This window comes from Culicoides brevitarsis, chromosome 2 (assembly GCF_036172545.1).
Source record: "Culicoides brevitarsis isolate CSIRO-B50_1 chromosome 2, AGI_CSIRO_Cbre_v1, whole genome shotgun sequence".
Lineage (NCBI taxonomy): Eukaryota > Metazoa > Arthropoda > Insecta > Diptera > Ceratopogonidae > Culicoides > Culicoides brevitarsis.
The window spans coordinates 1,658,901-1,680,581 of NC_087086.1; the positions used below are offsets into that span (position 1 = coordinate 1,658,901).

Here is a 21,681-nt window from a genome sequence, read left to right on the forward strand (position 1 = left end):
CTCGTGCACGAATAATAAAAATATAAACAAAAATTTTATTTTTTCACGTAGGTTGCCACTTGCTGCTACATTCGTCGTCATCGCAGTGTCGATGAAAAAAGTAAATTAACTATCTATAAAAATAAAAATGATAATAAAAGAGGCAGTTTGCACGAGAACGACACGAAACATATGTTTAAAGGTCCGTCAAATGGATGGTTTGGATGGACAAACACTCGTTCGGTTTTTTTTTCTTGCTTTTTAATAATAAAAATAATAATACTATTAAATGTGTGTGTTCTGACGTCGTCGTCATTCTCATCGCGCGAGTTGAATTGAATTTTCCTCGACTTTGATTTTCTCTGTGTTCGAGTGTTGGAAGAAAAACGAAAAAGAGGAGGAAAAAACACATATAGCATATATCGAATTTTACGTAAAGCGCCTTAGGTAGATGTAATTGTCGCTCTCTCTCCTGCTTCTGCTGCTTCTTTGTATGTTGGCGAGTGTTATAAATATAAATATAAACACCACTGCTCGAGTGTAAGGGCATTTTCTTTGCCTGCTCATTAATTTTATACACAAAAAAAAACAATATGCTAACAAAATTCTGCGAAAAACTTAATTTTCACTTTTTTTCTGCAACGCTGCGGATAATTTCCGAATTTTTCGTGTGTCGTTGTTGATGAAACGAGTTACATTTGATGTTAAGAACACTTACAAATAATTTTTTGAAAGAATTAATGGCGAAAATCCATTTTTTATTCACACAGAATCACAACTTTTTAAGAATATTTTCATTTACACTGACATTTCTCGCATATTTCATCCGTAAATTTTACCCCCGAAAATAAAATTTAATTTTTTTAATAAAATTTTGGTTTTAAATGATTAATTTTTTAAATAAAAATATTTCTATTACAATTTTCATTGAAAAATTTTAATTTTTTTGATTATTTTTTATGAAATTAAGATTTGCCCCTCCATTTTGATGATATATGAAAAGCTTCAGGGTAATTGATGAAAAAAGTAAGGTTCGGAAAACAACAAGGGATGACTTGAACGTAAATAAAGAAGGCAGTCGATACAATTTTTGAACACATTCCATACGATTTTGCGGTAAAAATATAAACAAAAGGTGAAAAAAATTGAATTTCTCTTCAAATTAGGTCAAAATTTTAATAAACTTATGGAAGAAGTGTAAGTAATTTTTCATTTTTCTATTAAAACTTGAAATTTTCTTACCAAATTTTGTACTTTTAGTGAAAATCCTTCAGAATCATCAGCTACAAATTCTCCGCAGCTTCTTCACACAACAGCAAACTTCGATGCAGATGATGTCGACTCAAGTCTCATTGAAAAAGTCAAAGGAGATCCGATCGGAAACACTCTTTACAGTCAACGATTCGTTCTGGCAACGTTAATGAAGTTGACCAAAGGCTTGGAAAAGCCAATTTCCGAAGATGAGGATTTCGAAAAGGATCTTTGTACACTTTGGGATCAAACAGTTGAGCCGGATGTCGTTAAATTCCTTCTCGAATACAATTTTTTGGAACTTTTCACAGCTGCTTTGGATGAAAATGACCCTCGTTTAACGGAAATTCTCGTTGGAATCATCGCAAATGCTGTTTCTTTGCCTGAAACGCGAGTCGTGCTCGAAGAATCTCCCGAAATTACATGTACCTTAATTAGTTTAATCAGTTCGACAGACTCGTTGATACTTGTGCAGCTTATGAGATTGCTTCAGGGGATGCTCGTGTTCGAAAATTCGGGCGACGAGATGATTTGGTTTCAGTATTTCTCGTCTGTGGAAGATTTTGTGGATAAATTTTCGTTTGTTCTTGCAAGTTCGACGAGTAATACGCTCCTGAAACATAGTTTGGATGCACTTTATGCCATTTGTGCGAAATTCGCTGTGATTGAAATTATGCCGGAAGGCGGAAAAAGCACTTTTATCGACATGTTTGTGACTTCAACACTCATCACGGGACTAATAGAGGCGTTTCGACAAGTTTTGGGCAACAATCCTGTAGATTATGAGGAAGGTCTTTCGATGCCAACGGAGAATGAAGTCAAATTTATGAGTCTTTTCTTGGATGTAAATGTAATTTTGACGCAATACAAGGAAAAAAGTCATGTCGCATACGAAGAAAAGCTCGTAGACTTCTTAGAATGCTTGAGTCGTATCCTTTCGCCTCTCACACAACCAATTTATTTGCTTCCCGTAACGACAACTCATCAAGGCGTCATCGAAAATTGCAGCGATATCCTTCAAGCGCTCGATTTTCCATTAAATAATTCAATTTTTAAACAATTATTGATAATTTTTAACCTTTTAGCTGAGTCAAAAGAAGCAAAAAAGACGAAAAAATCCACGGAAAAACAATCAGAATGGGATTCAGACTCTGAAGATGATGAAAGTACGGGAAATATTGACTTGGAAGATCTTCAATGTACGATTTTGGAGTGTTTAACGAAACTTTCAACAAAATTCGAGCAAGAAGAAATCCATAAAAGGACATTTTTAGATGAAAAATTAATCAAAACATTCTTAAATGGCATTGAAAAATGTGAAAATGTCGAAAGTATCGACGATTTAAAAGATTTACGAGACTTTTTATCGAAATTTTTAACGCAAAACGACTCAAAAATGAAATAAATCTTAACTTTTAATCATTTTTTCTTTATTTTTATTCATTTTCATTTATTTCAATGGGTGAACTTACAGTAAAATCATCATTTCTTGATTCGCAGTAAATTTTTCCCTAACGATTTATTTATTTATTATCTTTTTTTGTTTGTAATATTCTTAACTCTATAGAAGTTCATGATCCTTGTTATAATTTTTCTTTCGAAAATTCGAAATCTGTAAATTTTTCATAGAGGCAGAGAATAAGGTAAGTGATTAGATTTGTGATTTTTTTTTACATTTACAGTGATTTTGATTAGATTTTTCAGGTATTGGGGACACAAGGGAGTTAGTAAAGGTAATTTCTAGATATTTTTTGTTTAATGTTGTATATAAGCTATTTTTTGTTATAAATATTTTGAGTGAATTTAGCGAAAAACTTGCAAGCACTAACATTTTCTTACGACTTTTTTTTTTGTTCGAAAGGACCTCTAACATAATTTTTTTTAATAATAATATCAACAACAAATACTTTTTTAAACACTAATTTAATAAATTTTTTGATAAATTATTGGAATTTTTGAGGAGATTCGCGTCTTTTTGATAAATTTCATGGATTTTTTGGAAAAAAAGTTTTATGAAAAGATTTTTTTTGTTTATTAGAAACCGCGTTGACACCCGTAAAAATAAAATGAAAAAGCTGAAATAACAAATAATTTTTTTTTAAATTAATTTTTCATATTTTTTTTAGGATAAAAAGTATTTTTTTTTTAAATTGAAATAAATTAATTTAAATTAAAAAACTATTTTTTAAATTTAATTTTTTTTTAAAAAATTTTTTTTTTAAATTTTAAAAATTATTTTTTTAATTTAAAAAATTATTTTTTTAATTTTTTTTAAATTTTAAAATTATTTTTTAATTTTTAAAAAAATTATTTTTTTAATTTTTTTAATTTTTTTTTAAATTTTAAAATTATTTTTTAAATTTAAAAAAATTATTTAATTTTATTTTTTTTTTTCAAACTATTCAAAAATTTAATAAATTCTTTAAAAAAAATGAAAAATTAAATTAATTATTTTTATTTGTTACTTCAGCAAATTTAACGCTATGCGCAAAAAAATAGTAACGGGTTGTAATATAAAAATTAAAAATACAAAAAATTAACAATTATTTTTTTAAATATATTCCTCGTTTCTTTCTCAATTTTTTTTTATTTATCAGTCTCGCCTAATAGTAATAATTTAATATATTTTACAACATGCCATGTATACGTTTTTTTTCGTGTTTCTCGCGCTCACATCTCTCAATACTGTTCAATTAATGCCTCTACAGTAGCTGTATAATATAATTAATTAATTTTGTAAAGCCTTGTGTCTTGTCTCGGGATTGATGATTACTTTTTTCTTTATTTTTAGATATTTTTTATGATGATAAGAGGATTGAAACTTTTCTTTTTAATAATATTTTACATCCTTAAAGTTATATTCATATTTTTTTTATATACGAGTCCAACAATGTTTAAATATGTGTCCTATAAATGGTCTATATTTTTATTTTTTATAATTTTATATCATAATTAGTATTATTTTTATTACATTTCAACATTTTTTTTCAACTTTATCATTAATATTTATCGATTTTTCCCTTATTTTATATGATTTAATTTTATTTCTCATTATTTATATGTTTAATGAACAATTTTTTATCTGTTTTTTTTTATATTTTTTAATCAATGTGTGACTAAAAAATAAACATATTGCATGCTGAGTAGGTAGAGACGTACGGGGGACGACGACAAATTAACTTTTTTTTTACTTAAAATTGGTCTACCAATAATTCGGCAATTTCTGACGTTACGGTTTCCTTACTCGATCGGATTGTAAGACGGAACATCTTAAAAAAAATTAAAATTTTATTAAATTTCATCAGAAAAATGAGAAAAATTGTCTTACCTGTGCCTGTTTATTCGGCTCTAACCTAATCAAGCATCCAACTTGTTGTGTTTGCGTGTGAATAATGCCAGCACACACCATGTTATCGGGATTCGGGTCGATTCCTTCGAGCAATTGAACGCCAAATCCTGTCATTTTGTTACGAGCTCCCGGCAAATCGAGCGGTTGTTGTGCCTTGAATACTCTTTGTGCTTTTTGGAGTTCACTAAAAAGACAAAAAATTGTTAAAAATGATTTTTAATGAAAAATTTTGAGTAAAAACTCACCCTCCAAGATTCTTCCAGCGCGCGAAGAACGATTCGGCATTCATTTCTGTCGGTTCGAAGAATTTGTTGATTGTTAATGGCAACTTAAGCGCCAACTTTTGCGGTTGACCATTAAAACGGAATGATATTTGGATTGTTGGAGCATCTAAAATAAACAAAATTTCGATTAAAAAATGATTTTTAAGAAAAATTCAATTAAGGGCAATTACCTGAATAGTCGTCTATACATTCTGCTGTGATAAGTTGTTGAATTTGTGCACCTGCTTCTAATGTTGGTTCGATTGGTTTGATTTGAACATTTAATTTAAGAGCATTTTCAGGTGACCATTGCAATGCTGGAGTGAAATTCTATAAAAAATTTTTTTTTTAAGTCATTTTATTTAAAATTTTTTATTTAAAAAAAATATTTTAAATTGAAAAAAAAAATTCAAAATTAAAAAAATAATTTTTAAAATTAAAAAAAAAATAAAAAAAATAATTTTTTTAAAAATTAAAAAAATAATTATTAAAATTTAAAAATCGTTTTTTAATTTAATTTAAAAAATAAGTTTATTCAAATGGTTGAAAAAAAATTTCTTACCTGAAGAGGGGTTTGTGTCTTATTTCCGTAAAATAGAGCGATTCTTCCCAAATTTTGTCTGTATTCACTTTTAACTCCGATTTGCAACAAATCATTCTCAAACAACACTCCGTTATTACGGAAAACGAATCTAAAAAATATTTTTTTTTAAGTTTTTGATAAAAAATGTCAAAAATTGAAGGAATTTACTTTCGATTAACAACGGGACCCCCATTTGATTGTGAATACATGTCTCCGAGAACATCAATAAGTGTTCCTGTGTGTGATCCTCCTGCGTTTTGCTGTGATGGCGGTGTACTAAGTCCAAGAAGATCTGATGTTGCGTTACTATTTCCGACGCTAAAACGAAAAAATGTAAATTTTTCATCAAAAATTTAAAAAAAATAAAAAAAAAATTCTTACTTGTTGACATGATGATTATTCGTTTGATTGGAATTTGCAGTAGGAACAGGACTCTTCGATTCGTTCATGTCAATTTCGGGCACTCTACCCGGCTTTTTCTTCTTCAATACAGCTAAAATGGAACTTTCACGTTCAGGGAACGACGGCATCTCCTCCAAAACTGTCGCAAGAACGTCTGTCGATGCGACAATACTCAATTGCAAATATTCGCTCGCCCGTTGTTGAAGCTCCGCATCTGCAGATCGCAAATTGCTGTCTTGCCGGAAAATATCCTGAATCGTTTGCTTGATCTCCGGGAAGAGATTGATGAATTTGATGTATGTCGAGAGAAGAAGAGCGCGCGTCATTGACGAACACAAGTGATATTTCGAATGTAGCAACTTAAACTGAACAATTGGCGCGGATCGCGAATCGCCCGCAATGAGATTTCCGAATTCTCCGAGAATGTATCCGCCTACTTTGACCATATTTTCGTGACAAGCGGGCGCCTGAAGTGCCTCAAAGACGGTTTTGGCGGCGTAACCTTGAACTTCTTCGCGATTTATGACAATTTGGATGACACGATACCAAACTTCCTCGGAAACGTAATCGCCCGCAATACGAATGAGGTTCAAGATGACATCGACGTACCATGTAAAGTCTGTGGCATATTTTTCCGCCAAAATAGCAACTTTTAAAACCATTTCCTCGCGAATGGAGTAATCGGCGGTTTCGAGATAATTCAACATTTCTTGCACAATTTCTTCGGCATTGCTTCGATCGCACATGGCATACAGCAAATCGACGGCTTGTTGTCGCACAGAAACGTCTTTTTCCATTTTCATCGAAAGAATGACGACTTCTTGATGTTTCTTCACAGCTTCGTGCGAAAATTCCGACGTAGCGAGATGACACATCGATTCCAACGCCAAATATCGCAAATTTGTCTCGCGATTACTCAAGAACTGCCCGAGTTGGTTGCACGCACGAACAAGTAAATTTGCTTCGCTGTCGTTGTGAATGATTAAATTGATTGCCTCGAACAAGACGGCATTCTTGGCGTTCGAATGTTGCACTTTTTTGCTCTTCGGCGGTTCTTGTGCCTTGTTCAAGATCGTTTCGAGACACTCGTTCAAACGACCTCGAACTCCCGGATCTTCTGTGGGCGGATTGTAATTTTGCAGCAAGCGCAACAGTTTGACACTCAACCAAGGCGCCGGCACAAAGTAGTACGTATAATCTTGCAAATCCGTGTAACTGGCAGTTACGATGCGCGACAAACGCGAAACAGCTAAACTCACGCATCCCTTATACTCGTCGGGATTGCGTTTGACGAGGGCATCGATTAAACTCGTCGCTGCCGTTACAACGCCCATGTGTTGATCGTTGAGCAAATGAATGATGCGCGAAGTCCATTCGCCGCCCGGAATGATTTCGGGCGATGTGCGGAACAAACGGAGAAGACACAACGCAGCACTTTGCTTCACGACATCCATCGTGTCGCCCGATACCAACAACTTTGGTATCTCATTCGTGAATGCCTCCGCCATGTCAGCACTGCCGATATTCGCGATGCATTGCAACGCCAAGTTCACGTGAATCGGATTTCGGGATTGCAAGTCATTTTTAATACTTTGAATGATTAATTTAATCAAGTCGCTGTTTGTGTTCACCAACACGGAGATGAACAAATAGCCCTAAAAATAGATTTGCCGTCGAATGAAAGTGAAAATATGTCAAAAACAAAAGAGAACGCTTACAATTTGTTTCTCCGAATATTTGTTCGATGATAGCAAATTAACGGCCTCCATGTGCCCGAAATCGATATCGTGTCCCAACAAAAATATGAAAAGCAGTTTACACACATATTTCTTCTTTTGATAGCCATCCAACGTTTTGTCTCCTTTGAATTTGCTTCGGATGTTCGCTAATTCCTTGTTGATGCGCTTTATTTCAGCTTCTTTACTTTTGCCTGAAAAAAAGAAATCATTAAAAATAATTTTTTTTTTTCTTAAATTTAATTTTTTTATAAATTGTTTTCATATAAAAATTTAGTTCGTTTAAAAATTAAATAAAAAAAAATATTAAATTTTTTTTTCAAAAATTAAATTTTTTGAATTTTTTATATAAAAATTGAATTCATAAAACATTTTTTTAAAAAAGAAAATTAAGATTTTTTTGTTATAAAAAAATATATTTTAAAAAATTCATTGAAAAAAAATTTGTTTTATTTTGAAAAAATTTTCACGTTGAAAAAAAAGATTTATAAAATTTTTTTTCCAAAATTTTATTTTTTTTATTTTTCATATTTTTTAATTTAGAAAAACTTTTTTTTATTCATAAAAAAATTAATTCGTTGAAAAAAAAAATAAAAATTTAAAATTTAAAAAATTTTTTTTCCAAAAAATATTTTTTTTAAAATTTTTCATATTGTAATTTTAAATTCTTTTCATATAAAAATTCAATTCGTTGAAAAAAAATTTTTTTTTTTAAATTTTACTTTTTAAAATTTTTAATTTTTTTTTTTTTAATATTTTGTATTATTTAATTTTTTTAAATGTGTCCATGAAGTAATTGACACACATTCACTTTTGTCACAAAATTGTCTAAACACTTCCGATAATAACTTCTATTGTTGTTTGTCTCTATTATTCCATTTATATTTATTGAAATTTACTTTAAAACAAACACAGAGAGTACGAATGTGGCATGTTAATGACCTCTAATTGACAGATTTTTATGATGAATTTAAATTTTGTATGCAGAGATTTATCTTTTTGTTGACGTGTTACAAGTGAAAAGTCAAAAGAATAAAAAAATGGAAATTTTTTTCCAATATTTGGATGCCATGTTGTTATGTAAAAGTTGGGAACTAACTTGGCACAGAATGAGTTTGCATAATTTTTCAGTTTTTTGTGTTTCTTGAAGGACATTTTAGAATAAAAAATTTTTTTTCTTCAATAAAAATTTTTAAATCTGAAGTCAAAAGCTTCGATAAATGAGTTTTTACCATAAAATCTTTTATGGAAAAACTTTAAGCTTATCAAAAATCATCATATAAAATTTTTTTTTTCACAAATATGTATGAAAAATGTTATCACAAGAGACATGAAGCTCCATAAAATGTTCGGTAATGACAAAAATTATCTCTGCACATAATTACAGGTCTCTTGTAATGTCAATTCCCAAGTCGATCATTACGATACATTGTAAAAATGACCGAAAATGTGCTTTATATAGTCATTAAATGTCTTTTTTATATCAAAAAATGAATAAAAATTTAAATTTTTTGATACTAAATTGTATTTTGGAATGAAAACATGAACAAAATTTGAGTTGCAAAGAAGGATGTCGCTTCAATAGGATGAAATTTAAGCAAAATTTGTCTTTTCATTTCATCAGAAGAACATTTAATGTAAAATTCAGCTTTTTTTAAAGCCTTAACAAGACTTTTAAGTTCATAAAATAACTCAAAAATGTCAATTTCACAAAATTTGTTAACATTTTTGTTTTACGAAAAGAAATTTTTGACAACAAATAGAGCTTTGATTCAAATCAAAAGCCTTAAAAATGATATTTAACAATTTTTTTGTTAATTTTTTGCTCATTTCATATCCTAAAAAGCCATTTAACGTTACTTTAGTTCTATTTTAGGTCAAATTCGTAATGATAACTTGTGTTCTCATCATTCCATATGGCTTGTACTCTATTTAAATTTAAATCCAGAAACACTTTCTTTCATTCATCACTATTTATATCGCATTATATCGCCGCATTACTGCTATTTATGTTTCACAACACAACAACTGTTTATTATTATCGTTCATCCAATTATGATTGTTTGTCGTTCACTCACTCGTTCGTCGTCTCTCGATTACTTCATCTACTTTGCTTTTGTTTGCCGCCCGTATGTGTCGGAACGCACGCATTACTTATGTGTCGACGAGATTAGGTTCAATTGAAAGCACTTCTTATCACTTACAATTTCTTATGTCTGATATGAAAACGGCTAAACCGCGCATTCCATCGCCTCTCACGGGTGCCATTTTTCACGAATTTTTACGTTGTTGTTGCCTTCTTAGCTGCTTCTGACTTTAGTTACCAAAATTTGTCTTGGATGGAGGCTTTTTCGTTTTTTGAGCTCCGTTTACAGCTGGCTGCCATTCGAATCGTGAGTCATGAAAAGAGAAAAAAACAAAAATTATATAAGATTTTTTGTCGTGAGACCCATTCCCGCACGAATGTTGAGTGATTGCAGCTCGCAGATACGATTATCAATCGAAAAGTCGAAACTCGAGAGAAAATGCAAAAAAAATGTACGTCATAACCATACACACACGTACGAAAAAAGGGGCCGAGGCAATTTATTTTCAGCATTTTTCTCAAATAAAACGATGTTCCGAGGGTTCTTTTCACTTTTTCTTCGTTTCTTGAGCGATGAAGTTCACTTTGCAACGGGTTTCGCGTGGAAAATCACTCAACTACTGCGGGTTTTCATTGAAAATTACCTTTTCCAATTTCCACAGAAAAATCGATAGATGTCAAGTGTCAGAATGTTGTCAAATGGAGACGTCAACTGTTCTTCACAAGTTTGTATTCCTCAAAAAACAGCTGATTTGTTATTGTGAGGCGTAAAAAAAGGTAAATGTTTACCCGAAAATCATTGAAAAAGCTTTAAAAAGACAATTTTTAATGAATTTTCATAAAATTTCATCATTTTTCAATTTAAAAACTATTAAAAACTAATAAAAAATTAAAAACGAACAAAATTTAATTAAAAATCATGAACATCCAAAAGTATTTCTGCTGTTTTGAGGACTTAAAATTATGGACCGGTAAATTTTTCTCATTAAATTTTTAAATTTTTTTAAATTTCATCAAAATTTTCTTACAGGAAATGATAAAAATGTTGATTCTCATGAAGAAAATTTACAAAAACTTCGAAAAACCCTTCCAGATGACGTTCACGATACGGAAAATAGTTCAACTTTTACCTATGCAAGCTCATTATTTGAATCCGTGATACGAATTGTGACAAATTTCAATCTCGATACATTAGATGAGAGCAAAGAACAACTCATAAGTGTCAATAACTTCAATTTGCTCATAAAAATTATCCAAGAAGCAGTTTATTATGGCATTAATCCGTACTTACCTGAGTTTTTCGTGCTCAAAATGCAAATTTCTGTTCCAAAAAGTACAAAAGTTGAATCAAAATTGTCAGAAGAAGTCAAACTGGAACGCCTGAAACACTCAACAAGTGCTTTGAAGATCATTTTCAGTGCGAAACGGATTCAAGCTTGTTCATCTTTGGAAATTTCTTTGATAGAACTTTTATATTGCCTTTTTCATCTTGAATCCAAAGGAATTTCTTTGTTGGATAAAGGAGCTGCTTTGAAAGGAATTTATGCGAACTCCATGCTTTTGTGTCATCAGCTAATGTTGCTCAAAGGACTTCCCGGAATGCCCAAAGATATTTGTTTGATGCTCCATAAAGCACTTTTGATCCAATTGATGGAAAAAGGAGGCTTTGAGATACTCGCGAGACTCTTGATGACTCAAGCTGGAGGCAAAAAAGGAAGCAGCGAATGGCAATTGTACGAAATTATCAGCAATATTGTCGCTTTTAAGGGACACAAGAAGGATTTTCATGAAAATATGCTTTGCCAAGTGACGGATTTCTTGAAATCCTGTGTTGGAGTCCCGGATTTGAAGAGTTTCGTGCCTCTTTGTGTCACTTGTTTGATGAAATTTGCAAGTCTCAATGAGGAGTTGGAGAAAAAAGTTGCAGAAAAGTTACTTTTATGGCTTGAAAAGTTAATTGAACCTGAAGAAACTCTCGCAGGAACGATTTTGATGAGTGAAACAGACTTCAATGATGAACTTTTGTTACTGAATTCGTGTTTTTCGAAGAGTACGATAAATGTATTGCCATCTAAGATGCTGCTTCCTTATTACAAAGTCCTGTTTAAGCTTCATTTCTTGTTAGAAGATCCTCAAAAGTCAATTTTAACGCCGATTTTGACAAATTTCATCAATAATCGTGAATCTTCTGAACTGAAATCGATCATTAAAGGCATTTTATTTGATGAAGATGAACAAAGAAAAGCTCCGTTTGACAGAATTTCCGTTAAAAAGTCATCTGAAGGCGTTTCTCTCATCATTTGTGCTCAAGATGAAGTCCCTTACGTCGATATCGCATCGAATTTCAGTCAATTTTTGATTTCTTCGAAAAATATGTTGCTTGTGAACGACGTTTTCATCCATCTTTTGGAGATTTTGGGCGCTGAGATTTCAATTAATGAGAAAAATCCTTCAAAAGGCGATTTATTGTTCGAAGACGACACCGAAATCGGTCAATTATTGTCCTCAAAGTTCATGAAACGCCTCGTTTTGATCGAAGTTCTTCAAACTCTCATCAATTGTAAACAATTTCAGGCTCACATCAACAACGATCCTCGTAAATTATTGAATTTCGTGAAGGAAATGCTCTCGAATGAGATGAAAAATGTCAAAAAATCAACCGAAAATCAAGAAATCACGATGTTACTGTTGACGATCTTCAAAGAACTCCTGAATTGCGTTCGAAACAAACAAATCGAAGCAGAAATGATGAAATTTTTGAAGGAAATTGAACGTTCAGCTCATTCAAATCCTGAAATCACGTCACATCTCAGTGCGTTATTCTCGGATTTGGGTCTTGAAAAGAAAAATTCAACAGAATCTCAATATCAAGCAGCTATGGAGCTCCTTAATTCGCCTGAAGTTTACTTAAAAGTCTATGGAATCCAAAATTTTATCAAGCTAATTAACGAAAAAGATGCTGAAGCGATCGCTAATAAGCATATTTTGCTCGTACTTGCATTAAAAAACCTCAAAATCGAAGAAAGTTATGCTTATTTGAACGTAATTCGATTAATTCTTGCTTTAACGAACATCATGGAGTCAGAAGTAATCGAAGCGTTAATTGCTGAATTTGAAAATAACGAATTGGATGTCGATTTTAGGATGAAAATTGGAGAAACGACAGTTAAAATTGCCGAAGCTCTTGGTCCAATCACGTATAAATACAGAAAAGAGCTTGTGAATTGCTTTTTACGAGGAGCAACAAGCGAAAAACCTGAGTTACGAGCTTCGAGTTTGTCGAATATGGGCAGTATTTGTCGAATTTTGACGTATCAAGTTGCAAATTTCTTCCAAGAGGTGAGTTTTTGTACTAAAAAGTCAAAATTTGTTCCAAAAATTTTCAAAAATTTAAATTTTTTGTAGATTCTGTTGATAATTCATCAAACTCTTCAAACGGAAACATTCCTTCCAGCACGGAGATCAGCAGTTATGATACTTTCTGACTTTCTCAAAGGCATGCAGAAGCTCATCGACTATCAAGAATGCCTTTTGCCAATATATCGCACTTTAAAATACGTTCTTCAGACAGAAACTGACGAAGTTACAAGAATTCACGCTGCTTTAAGCATCGAAACTTTGAATGAAAAGGTCAAGGAAATGCTTGTCGGAGAATTTTTTCATCCTGAAATCCAAATTAACGTTAAAAATGTCGCTGAAAAGAAACAAATTGACGTTAAATATAAGTGAAAAACTTTTTTTTTACATAATTTTTAAGAAGATATATTGAATAAATTTTACTTTTTAACAGGCTTGTTGCGTTTTGAGGGATAAGAGACACTTTCGTAATGGAGCATATGCACTCACGCGCGACGATATTCCAAGTTCAAAAACGGTTTTTAGTATTGCCGGTGCGTGTTCTTGCAAACACAAAACCACTTCCGTTAAAATTTCCAACGCGGAAACGACAATTGCGGTATCGTCGCTCGTTAAACATTGAATGTAGTTCGTTAAGATGCTCGAATTGTACGCCGCGTTCCCCGGATTTTGTTTCATGAAGCGAACCAAAAGGTTAAATGCCTTATTTCTGACGTTCGAGGCAGGATGGAAGATGTATTCGAGGATTTTATCGAAAATTTCTTCAATTAACTGAGGTTTTTTGTACGTGATACTCTCGATTTCCTCAAAAGTTGGCACGACATCCTCAATTAAATTCTGTTTCAAGATGGAAATGAGTTTGGGCCAATGCGAAGGAGCAATATCTGGTTTGGTATAAGGAGCTAAAATGACAGCTGCTGTTCCATGGGTCTCGATTTCTTCTTTGTTGCTTGAATCAGATGACGATTCTCCATCTTCTTCTTTGATTTTTGTGTCGAATTCGGTGTGTTTGTGTTTTAACAAAGACAATCCTTGGATAAGTTGATTCAATCCGTAAAAACTTCGATTGTTAGAGGCGATTTCTTGAAGCAAGTCAGCATAACGTTCGATGAATTTCAAAGCCGTGTTTGTATTGGCAGCTGTGTAAGCTTGTAATAAGTCGACTAAACGATATAAAATCGAAAAAACATCTTTTGTGTGCCCGTGATACTTTAAAAATTGGAAGTAACAATCGAGAGCAGAGTGAAAACTGTCCTGATAACAATCCTCGAAGATTTTGGGCTGCATAAGTTCAAGTAAACTGAGAACTTCGTGGAAGAGGGCAAGATGATGTTCGATTCGGAGAACGTACATGTCCATATGAGCTCGTCCCTGTGAAGAAAAATTAAGGAAAAATTAGATTTTTGAAGAAAATTTTAAAGAAATTTATGCAAAACATGATAATTTTTATGTTGAATTCGATCTTTTCGAAACAAATTTTTGTCCAATTTTAAATTTTCCAAAAATTTTTTTAAAAAATTAAGAATTAAATTTTTTTAGATTTGGTTTTAAAAAATAAAAATTTTAATTTAAAAATTAAAAATTTTAAATTTTTTTTAAAAAAAAAATTTAAAAGAAATTTTTTTTAAAAAAATTAAAAATTTTTTAAAATTTTTTTTGTTTTTAATTTTTTTTTTGTAAAATTTTTAATTTTTTGTAAAATTTTTTTTTTTTTGCAAAATTTTTATTTTTTTGTAAAATTTTTAATTTTTTGTAAAATTTTTAATTTTTGAATTTTTTTTTTTTTTTTTTTTTTGTAAAATTTAAAAAACGGTAATTATGTAACTTCTTACCTGTAACAATCCCGCCAACACAGGCAACTCTCTCAAAAGCAACGATGGATGAGCAGCAGCCAATTTCCTCACAATTAAAACCATATCTCCGCTCATTGCCTGCCAATCTTTCGGATTTGACAAACTATTTATCGCTGTTATGATGCAATGTGAGAACTCATCTGCCACACATCCGTTCAATTTCCTCAAATCCGTATCGTAAACGCCATTTACTTCGACCGGCAGGAACTTAATTGGCGGAATATTCAAATACAAATGTTGCAAAAATTGCTTTTTAACGACATTAAATTGCATTTCTTCCTTTTTGTCGACATACTTGATCAACGATACTAAATCCCATTTACTTGGATCACTGCAATGGAGCAAAAGATGCATTCTTGTACTCAATTTTAGATCATTTTGGGATTTTTTGACATTTTCTCGTAACACGTAGTCAACCATAGCTCGTATTTGATTCTCATTTAGCTCCAAAATGTACTCGATTTGTTCGTGTTTCGGTACTGCGCGATCTCTGCCTTGCCATAATTTGGGATTTCTGATGAGAGCGTCGATGAAATCGAGAACGTACGTTGGATCGTACTTGTCATTGCACGTAGCAAGTAAATTTTCGACAATTTTCGCTAATGATGACCAACTACTTTGATGCGAAAGTGACAACAAGTAAGGGCGGAAGGAATGTTTCGTCTCTCCGAACAACATTGACATTTGTAATTCGGGATGCGAGCGAATTAGCTCTGAATCTGCTTCCGCTAAACAATCTACGAGCAAGCCCCGGGTATCAGCAACAGTTTGCGGAGCACAAATTGTGCCGGGTTCCGGTTTGATTCGAACGTCAACAGCTCTTAAGCCCATTGTGAGAGCTGTGATGAGTTTTGAGGCGTTTCCTTTGTTGCTTGAAATGTCTTGTGCGAGCTCGTACTCTCCTATATCCTTTAAAATTTTCGTCAAAGTGAGTTTTCTTTCATTTTGATTCGATGTCCGATGTCTTTCGAACTCAATATTCTTCCGAATAAACGTCTTTTTTTTGTTGAGAAGGATTTCAATCAAAATTGGATGTTGCTGAGGCTTGCAACATTTCAAAAACTGTTCCACAATATAAGCAAAATCGGCTGTTTCCGAAAAAATGGAAAATAATGATCTGAAAAATGTGAAAATTGTCGTATTTTGTACCAAATTTCTGAAAATTATTGGGCCTTGTGGACTTCTGATCATGTTCAAGAATTGTTGCAAAACTTTTCTACGCAAACTTTCTTGCGGAGCTTGATTTCCGCCCGTTTTTACATTTTGTACGTTCAATTGTTGTACCAACTTCCGGAATCTCTGTTGCATGCCTTTACTGAGGACAGGACGAGTTAATATCGCTTCCAATACTTCTTCGATTTCCTTGTTTTGTTTTGCCGCAGTTTGTTTTTCACTCTTTGGAGCTGTTGTTTGATTCTTCAAATTCACAACGAATTCATCGATTTTCGGTACAGAGCTACTTTTTGGCGTTTCAGCAACAGTTTGTCCATGTAAGTCGAGAGTATGAACGGAAATGTGACCATTTTTTGCTCCGCGTGCTTGTTGAATCTCGATTAATTGAGCCAAATACGGTTTATTCAAGATTGCAGCGTTAACAGTTTCGCATTGCTCGATGACAGCACGATCCAAAAGAGCTAAGAGTTTTGACATGGATGATACGGGAGTTCCGAAATTTTGCACGAATAAGACAATTTGATCGGGAGTTAAGTCTTGAAGAGCAACATCGACGAGACGTTCAACGTTACTGCGAATCATCTTGAGTTTTAGCCAATCGGGAAGGATTTGAACAGGTTCTTGCGTTTCCATTGTGAAAGCTTGCGGAGGAGGAACGTTTACAGGAAACCAATAATCGAGGATTGTTTCAACGCCTAAAAGTAAAAAAATGAAAAAATATAAAAATTTTGGAAAAAATTTAAAATTAAAAAAAAAATTAAAAATTTTGAAAAATTTAAAATTAAAAAAAAAATAAAATTTTGAAAATTTAAAAATTTAAAATTTTAAAAATTTAAGATAAAAATTTAAAAATTCTAAAAAAATTAAAAATATTTGAAAATTTAAAATTTTTGAAAAGTTAAAAATTTTGAAAAAGTTAAAAATTTTGAAAAAATTAAAAATTTTAAAAAATTTAAAAATTTTGAAAAAAAAAATTTTTGACAAATTTAAAAATTTTGAAAAAAAAAAATTAAAAATTTTTAAAAAAAAAAATTTTAAAAATTTAAAGTTTTTAAAAAAAAATTAAAAATTTTTAAAAATTTAAAATTTTAAAAAATTAAAAAATTTTAAAAAGAAAAATTAAAAATTTTGAAAAAATTCAAAAATTTAAAAAAAAAAATAAATTTAAAAAAAAAAACTCTTTCTTTACAAGTTAAAATGAGAAAATAAGTTTCAAGTTATAAAGGGTAAAAATAATGTAAAAAAAAAATTAAATAATTTTTACCGATTCAAACCGATAAAATATAACCGCAAAAATTTGAAAATCGCTTTTTGCTAATTCAAACTTGACAATAGGTTAACCGATAATATTTTTTTTTTGTAAGAAAATTTTTTCTTCATATCGTAAGCCATAAATTGCATTAAAAACTCACCTGGAATATCCTTCGAGTATGTCAAAAGAATCACAAAAGCCTGAATAATGCTCAAATGAATGCTACATTGTGTTCCATCCGAGAAATGAACCAACAACAGTTCAGGACATTCAGCAAAAGTTTGATTTTTACTTTCTCTCAACTTGACGAAGAAATTGTTGAACATCACAAACAAGCAATTCAACGTGTTGAACTTATTCTCATGAACTTCATTCAATGCTGGAATAATTTGGGAGAAAACGGTGCTTCGTTCAACGATCAGTTGAGACATATCCATGACATGATCAAACATATCAGTAACTCCATCATGTAAAGTATTCGATGCGATGAACTGAATGTAACTCATGATCAATTCAGCATTATTTTCAATTTGGCAAGCAGATCGTAACTGAACAATTACCAAAGGTCGAACAAAATTAAAATGCGGAATGCCCGGAAGATATCTTATCAACCATTCAGAATCATTACTTTCTATCAAACCGCCTTCTTCGTCTTTTTCAAAAACTTTTAAGAGAATTTTCAATGCTCGAATTGCTGATGCCCTGCTAAGTCGCGATGTTGAAGATAGTCTTCTCAGGAAATATTCAATCACTTCACACGTCGTTTGATGTTCAACTGATGCATCTAACAACAAATTTTGCAAGTACAACATCAATTCTTGTTCTCTCGGAGTATTTGCGCCAATTGGATTTGAAAGCAGGAATTCACACAAACACTGAACAGGCAAATGATTGAAATCACCTTCACTGTTTTTGACCAAATCCGCCAACCATGGCATTGATTGTGAAGTTCCTTGACGCTGAATGATGTCAACGAGCAAATCTGGTTTCCGTGAACGACAAAGAAGATGCCCGAGTTTGTGTGATTTGTTCAAAATCGTTAATTGTTCCAAAATATGCAACGGCGGATGACGAGGAAGACCCATAGGATCCATCAACATGACTTGCGGAAGTAACAAACTGGTTTGTTCTGTGATCATAACCTTTGAAGTAGCTGCTGCTAAATGAGTTTCGAACTCCAAGATTTGTTGTTTCTCAATTGTGGCGATTTGAAGTTCTTCATCGGGAGGTTTTGCTTGAACAAATTGATTTGTGATGCACATTTCGATGAGATTTCGCAACATTGGGTACTGATCCCAACAGAACGAGCCAAAAGTCGATGTGTTATGTGCTGACAAGATCAAAAGTATGATCCACGTCTTCCAATAAAGACTTGAAATTGCCAGCTTCGGCGGATCGTATCCCATGGGTAATGCAATGTTATCCGGATGATGATATTCCGACATGCTGAAGAGAAAATCGATGATTTCAAGTTTATTTGCTTCGAGCGGCGGGTAATTTGTGACAGTTTTCAAAGCTCCTGCACGTCGAACCATCTGATCAATCAACTCCATCGTATCGGGAACCGAAAAACTGATTTCTTTGTGAATCCCGATGAAAATCAACTTCAAAATCGAATCTTGGTTCAACGGGATTTCGCTACAGGCTCGTACAAAAAATGTTTTTTCGCCATCTTGAGGCCATGTATCGCCTTTACAATACGATTCAGGCGGATCAAAGAGCAATATTTTGTGTAACATTATTGTATAATCGCTCGCAGCAGGATGAAATACTTTTGGGACTTCCTCCAACATGAATCCGATGACATCGCATTGCATTTCGCACATTTGCGCGTAATAAGTGAACAAAAAGGGCGAATCTTTGAGTTCTCTTCCGCTGCGTAAGGTCATAATTGCGTCTTTAACATGCGGCGAAACACTTAAAAACATGCAAAGACAAATCAAGTCAACCATATGGCTGAAAATTCGTTCTCGGAATTCAGAAGCAGCGATTTGGGCTTCAATTTCGGGTCGAATTTGGATAAAAGCTTTCACGAAAACGACGAGATTGATGTCGTAACGTAACATTTTGACCAATTCTCGAAGAAAAACCTTCAGAGTTCGCAAACAATCCTCTCGTTGAAGCAGAAATTCTTGATAAATCTCTGCCAAATGCCGCGCTGAAGCATCCGATTTGACTTGAAACATATTTCCGAGCATTCCCATGTTGTTCGGATTTCGTGTGTTCGATAATTCGTTCTGAACGACATATTTCAACAACGTTGCGAGGATTTCGGGTTGTAAATTTATCATTTCCTTGAAACATGTCATAAAGACATTAATTAGTGGTTTCGTTTTCAAGCGAATTTTCACCAAATTTGACAAAACTTCTTTGTCTTTGGGCTCGTTGGCGCTTATGTTGTAACACAAATACATCAGTAACTCTTGTGCTGATTTTCCGAGCTTTGAATTGTGAATCCATAATTCCATTCGAGTCACACACAATGCACGAACTTCTTGAATTCCCATGGAACTTGATAAAAATTTCAAAAAATTTCTTGTTGTAGCGTCAGGACCTTGTCGGCGATTCAGTTGTTCTTTAATTGCGTCAATGACAATTTTCTCTACAGCAGCTGTGCAATGCGCGTAACGACTTTGAAGTTTTTCTTCAGTGCTGGTTTCGTTTCCTGAACGAATTGAGTCGCCGGATGGAGCGCTGTCCATTGATTCGTCATCTAAATTGCTCACGGATTCTTTATTCGGAGTTAATCCTGTGAGTTCGGGCTGTAACATTGACTTTGGAGGAACTTTTGTGCCAAATGATGAAATGATGTTTTCGACAAAAACAGAACAATCTTCGTTATCGACCCAAATACGTTCGTTGATGGCATCTTCGATGTAGATTTTCATGAAGGTTTCGGGCCATTGTTTTTTGTCGCTGTGTCCTCGAGCAAGGAGATTGCAAGCTAAAAAGAAAAACAAATAAAGTTAAGGTAAGTTTATAATTTTTTTTTAGTTTTTCAATGAAATTTATATAAAAAAATTAAATTTTTCGACGATGAACTGAAAATTTTTTTTAAAAATTTTAATTTTTAATTTTTTTTTAAATTTTAATTTTTTTAAATTATTTTTTTAATATTTAATTTTTTTTTATTTTAATTTTTTTCACTTTTCGACCAAAAATTTTCATAAAGGCAAATTTCTTAATTTTTTTTTAAATTTTGACTTCAAAAAAATTTTAATTTATGAAATTAAATAATTAAATTTAATTTAAAAATTAAATTTTAAGAAATTTATCTCAATTTTGAAGTTTTTAAGCAAAAAATTAACAAAAAAAAAATTAAATTTGAAAAATTTTTGAAGGTAAAATTCTTAAAATTTTTTTTTTTTTTCTTCAAAAAAAAAAATTATAAATTTAAATTCAAATTTATAAAAAATTAATTTTAAGAAATTTAGGTTTTTGAATGAAATTTAAAATAAATTTTAGTTAAAAAATTCTTCAAGAAAGTCAAAATTTTTAAAATTTCTCATATAAAAGTGACAAAAAAACTCACTTAAAACATGCAAACTCGGATTATTTTTGCCCTTGAACGAATTCTGCGTGTCTCTCTTGAGCACTGAGATCAAAGCTTGCGTCACTGTTTCATTACAAAAGATATGCGGTCTCAATTTCGACAAGTACAGCAATTGCATTTGCAACAACAAGTCAGATTGCTTTCTTGGCGACGCATAAAGTTTAATTGCTCCGCAAATCAAGCCAATTATCGTGTCGCTATCTTGTTGATCGATCGCTGTGAGTACCGAATCAACCAAATCCACAGGCTCACATTCAATAACTGTTTGTTCCCAATACTCGAGAGATGCTCCAGCTGATGCGGGACCTTCCGAAGATGAACGTGACGAGGCGCCGCTCAATCCGGGAAGCGATAATTTGGATTTTTTCGAAGCCGGCAAAGCACTTGAAGTCCCTCCGGATTCACGTTTTCGATCGCTTGAACTTTTTCCGCCTTTTGTTTCGTCGCTGCTGCGACTACTGCTTGCTTTGCTGCCGAGAACGAAGAGCTCCGAACTGGCAATGTTTAGTTTGGGCTTTGAACGTGATGAAGATGGCTTGTTCGACATCTATAGAGGTATGAGAGAAATATTTTTTGTTAAAATTTTACATTTTCGAACAAATATTTTTTGTGAAATTTACCTTCGATCGACTATTTGACTTCTAAAGTTGATTTTTAACTTATTTTCATCTAATAATTTGACGTATTTCTTGTTAAAATCGTAAAAAATGTAATTTCGTGTGGTTTGTTTACGAATTTTAGCCCATAATACAATTGGAAATTGGAACTGTCACAAATTATTTTTTGCATGCAGGGTCAAAAAATTCAAAATTTTAATTAATTAATTAATTTCTTAATTTTTTAA

The 21,681-nt window shown here is 32.2% G+C and overlaps 4 protein-coding genes across 4 annotated transcripts; 2 read left to right on the forward strand and 2 right to left on the reverse strand.

Annotated features, from left to right (window-relative positions):
* The first annotated feature begins 1,046 nt into the window (after positions 1-1,046).
* LOC134832559 (uncharacterized) lies at positions 1,047-2,635 on the forward strand. The gene is made up of 2 exons (XM_063846621.1): positions 1,047-1,176; positions 1,240-2,635. The coding sequence occupies exons 1-2, from the start codon at positions 1,166-1,168 to the stop codon at positions 2,633-2,635; spliced, it is 1,407 nt and encodes a 468-aa protein (XP_063702691.1). The 5' UTR covers positions 1,047-1,165.
* Positions 2,636-3,779: 1,144 nt separating this feature from the next.
* On the reverse strand, positions 3,780-10,321 carry LOC134830438 (AP-2 complex subunit alpha). Its single transcript, XM_063843926.1, has 10 exons — positions 10,294-10,321; positions 9,768-9,942; positions 7,546-7,757; positions 5,807-7,482; positions 5,594-5,743; positions 5,405-5,534; positions 5,034-5,172; positions 4,825-4,969; positions 4,559-4,763; positions 3,780-4,499 (listed from the first exon to the last, which is right to left on the reverse strand). The coding sequence occupies exons 2-10, from the start codon at positions 9,829-9,831 to the stop codon at positions 4,422-4,424; spliced, it is 2,799 nt and encodes a 932-aa protein (XP_063699996.1). The 5' UTR covers positions 9,832-9,942; positions 10,294-10,321; the 3' UTR covers positions 3,780-4,421.
* Positions 10,322-10,473: 152 nt separating this feature from the next.
* LOC134832611 (transport and Golgi organization protein 6) lies at positions 10,474-13,403 on the forward strand. Its single transcript, XM_063846693.1, has 3 exons — positions 10,474-10,620; positions 10,680-12,988; positions 13,055-13,403. The coding sequence occupies exons 1-3, from the start codon at positions 10,569-10,571 to the stop codon at positions 13,376-13,378; spliced, it is 2,685 nt and encodes an 894-aa protein (XP_063702763.1). The 5' UTR covers positions 10,474-10,568; the 3' UTR covers positions 13,379-13,403.
* A 3-nt stretch (positions 13,404-13,406) lies between these two features.
* LOC134832610 (integrator complex subunit 1) lies at positions 13,407-21,579 on the reverse strand. Its single transcript, XM_063846692.1, has 5 exons — positions 21,458-21,579; positions 20,817-21,384; positions 17,445-20,228; positions 14,839-16,727; positions 13,407-14,377 (listed from the first exon to the last, which is right to left on the reverse strand). Exons 2-5 carry the CDS (start codon positions 21,382-21,384, stop codon positions 13,433-13,435), a joined length of 6,186 nt encoding a protein of 2,061 aa, XP_063702762.1. The 5' UTR covers positions 21,458-21,579; the 3' UTR covers positions 13,407-13,432.
* Positions 21,580-21,681: the final 102 nt, after the last annotated feature.

Coding starts and splice junctions, on each gene's coding strand:
- LOC134830438 (XM_063843926.1), bottom strand. CDS start 9,831: ATGGCACCCGTGAGAGGCGATGGAATGCGCGGTTTAGCCGTTTTCATA. Junction 7,758..9,767: donor CATATCAGACATAAGAAATT/GTAAGTGATAAG, acceptor TCTTTTTTTCAG/GCAAAAGTAAAGAAGCTGAA. Junction 4,764..4,824: donor CGCTGGAAGAATCTTGGAGG/GTGAGTTTTTAC, acceptor TTGTCTTTTTAG/TGAACTCCAAAAAGCACAAA.
- LOC134832611 (XM_063846693.1), top strand. CDS start 10,569: ATGAACATCCAAAAGTATTTCTGCTGTTTTGAGGACTTAAAATTATGG. Junction 10,621..10,679: donor GGACTTAAAATTATGGACCG/GTAAATTTTTCT, acceptor ATTTTCTTACAG/GAAATGATAAAAATGTTGAT. Junction 12,989..13,054: donor TTGCAAATTTCTTCCAAGAG/GTGAGTTTTTGT, acceptor AATTTTTTGTAG/ATTCTGTTGATAATTCATCA.
- LOC134832610 (XM_063846692.1), bottom strand. CDS start 21,384: ATGTCGAACAAGCCATCTTCATCACGTTCAAAGCCCAAACTAAACATT. Junction 20,229..20,816: donor TCCGAGTTTGCATGTTTTAA/GTGAGTTTTTTT, acceptor TTTTCTTTTTAG/CTTGCAATCTCCTTGCTCGA. Junction 14,378..14,838: donor TGTTGGCGGGATTGTTACAG/GTAAGAAGTTAC, acceptor TTTTCTTCACAG/GGACGAGCTCATATGGACAT.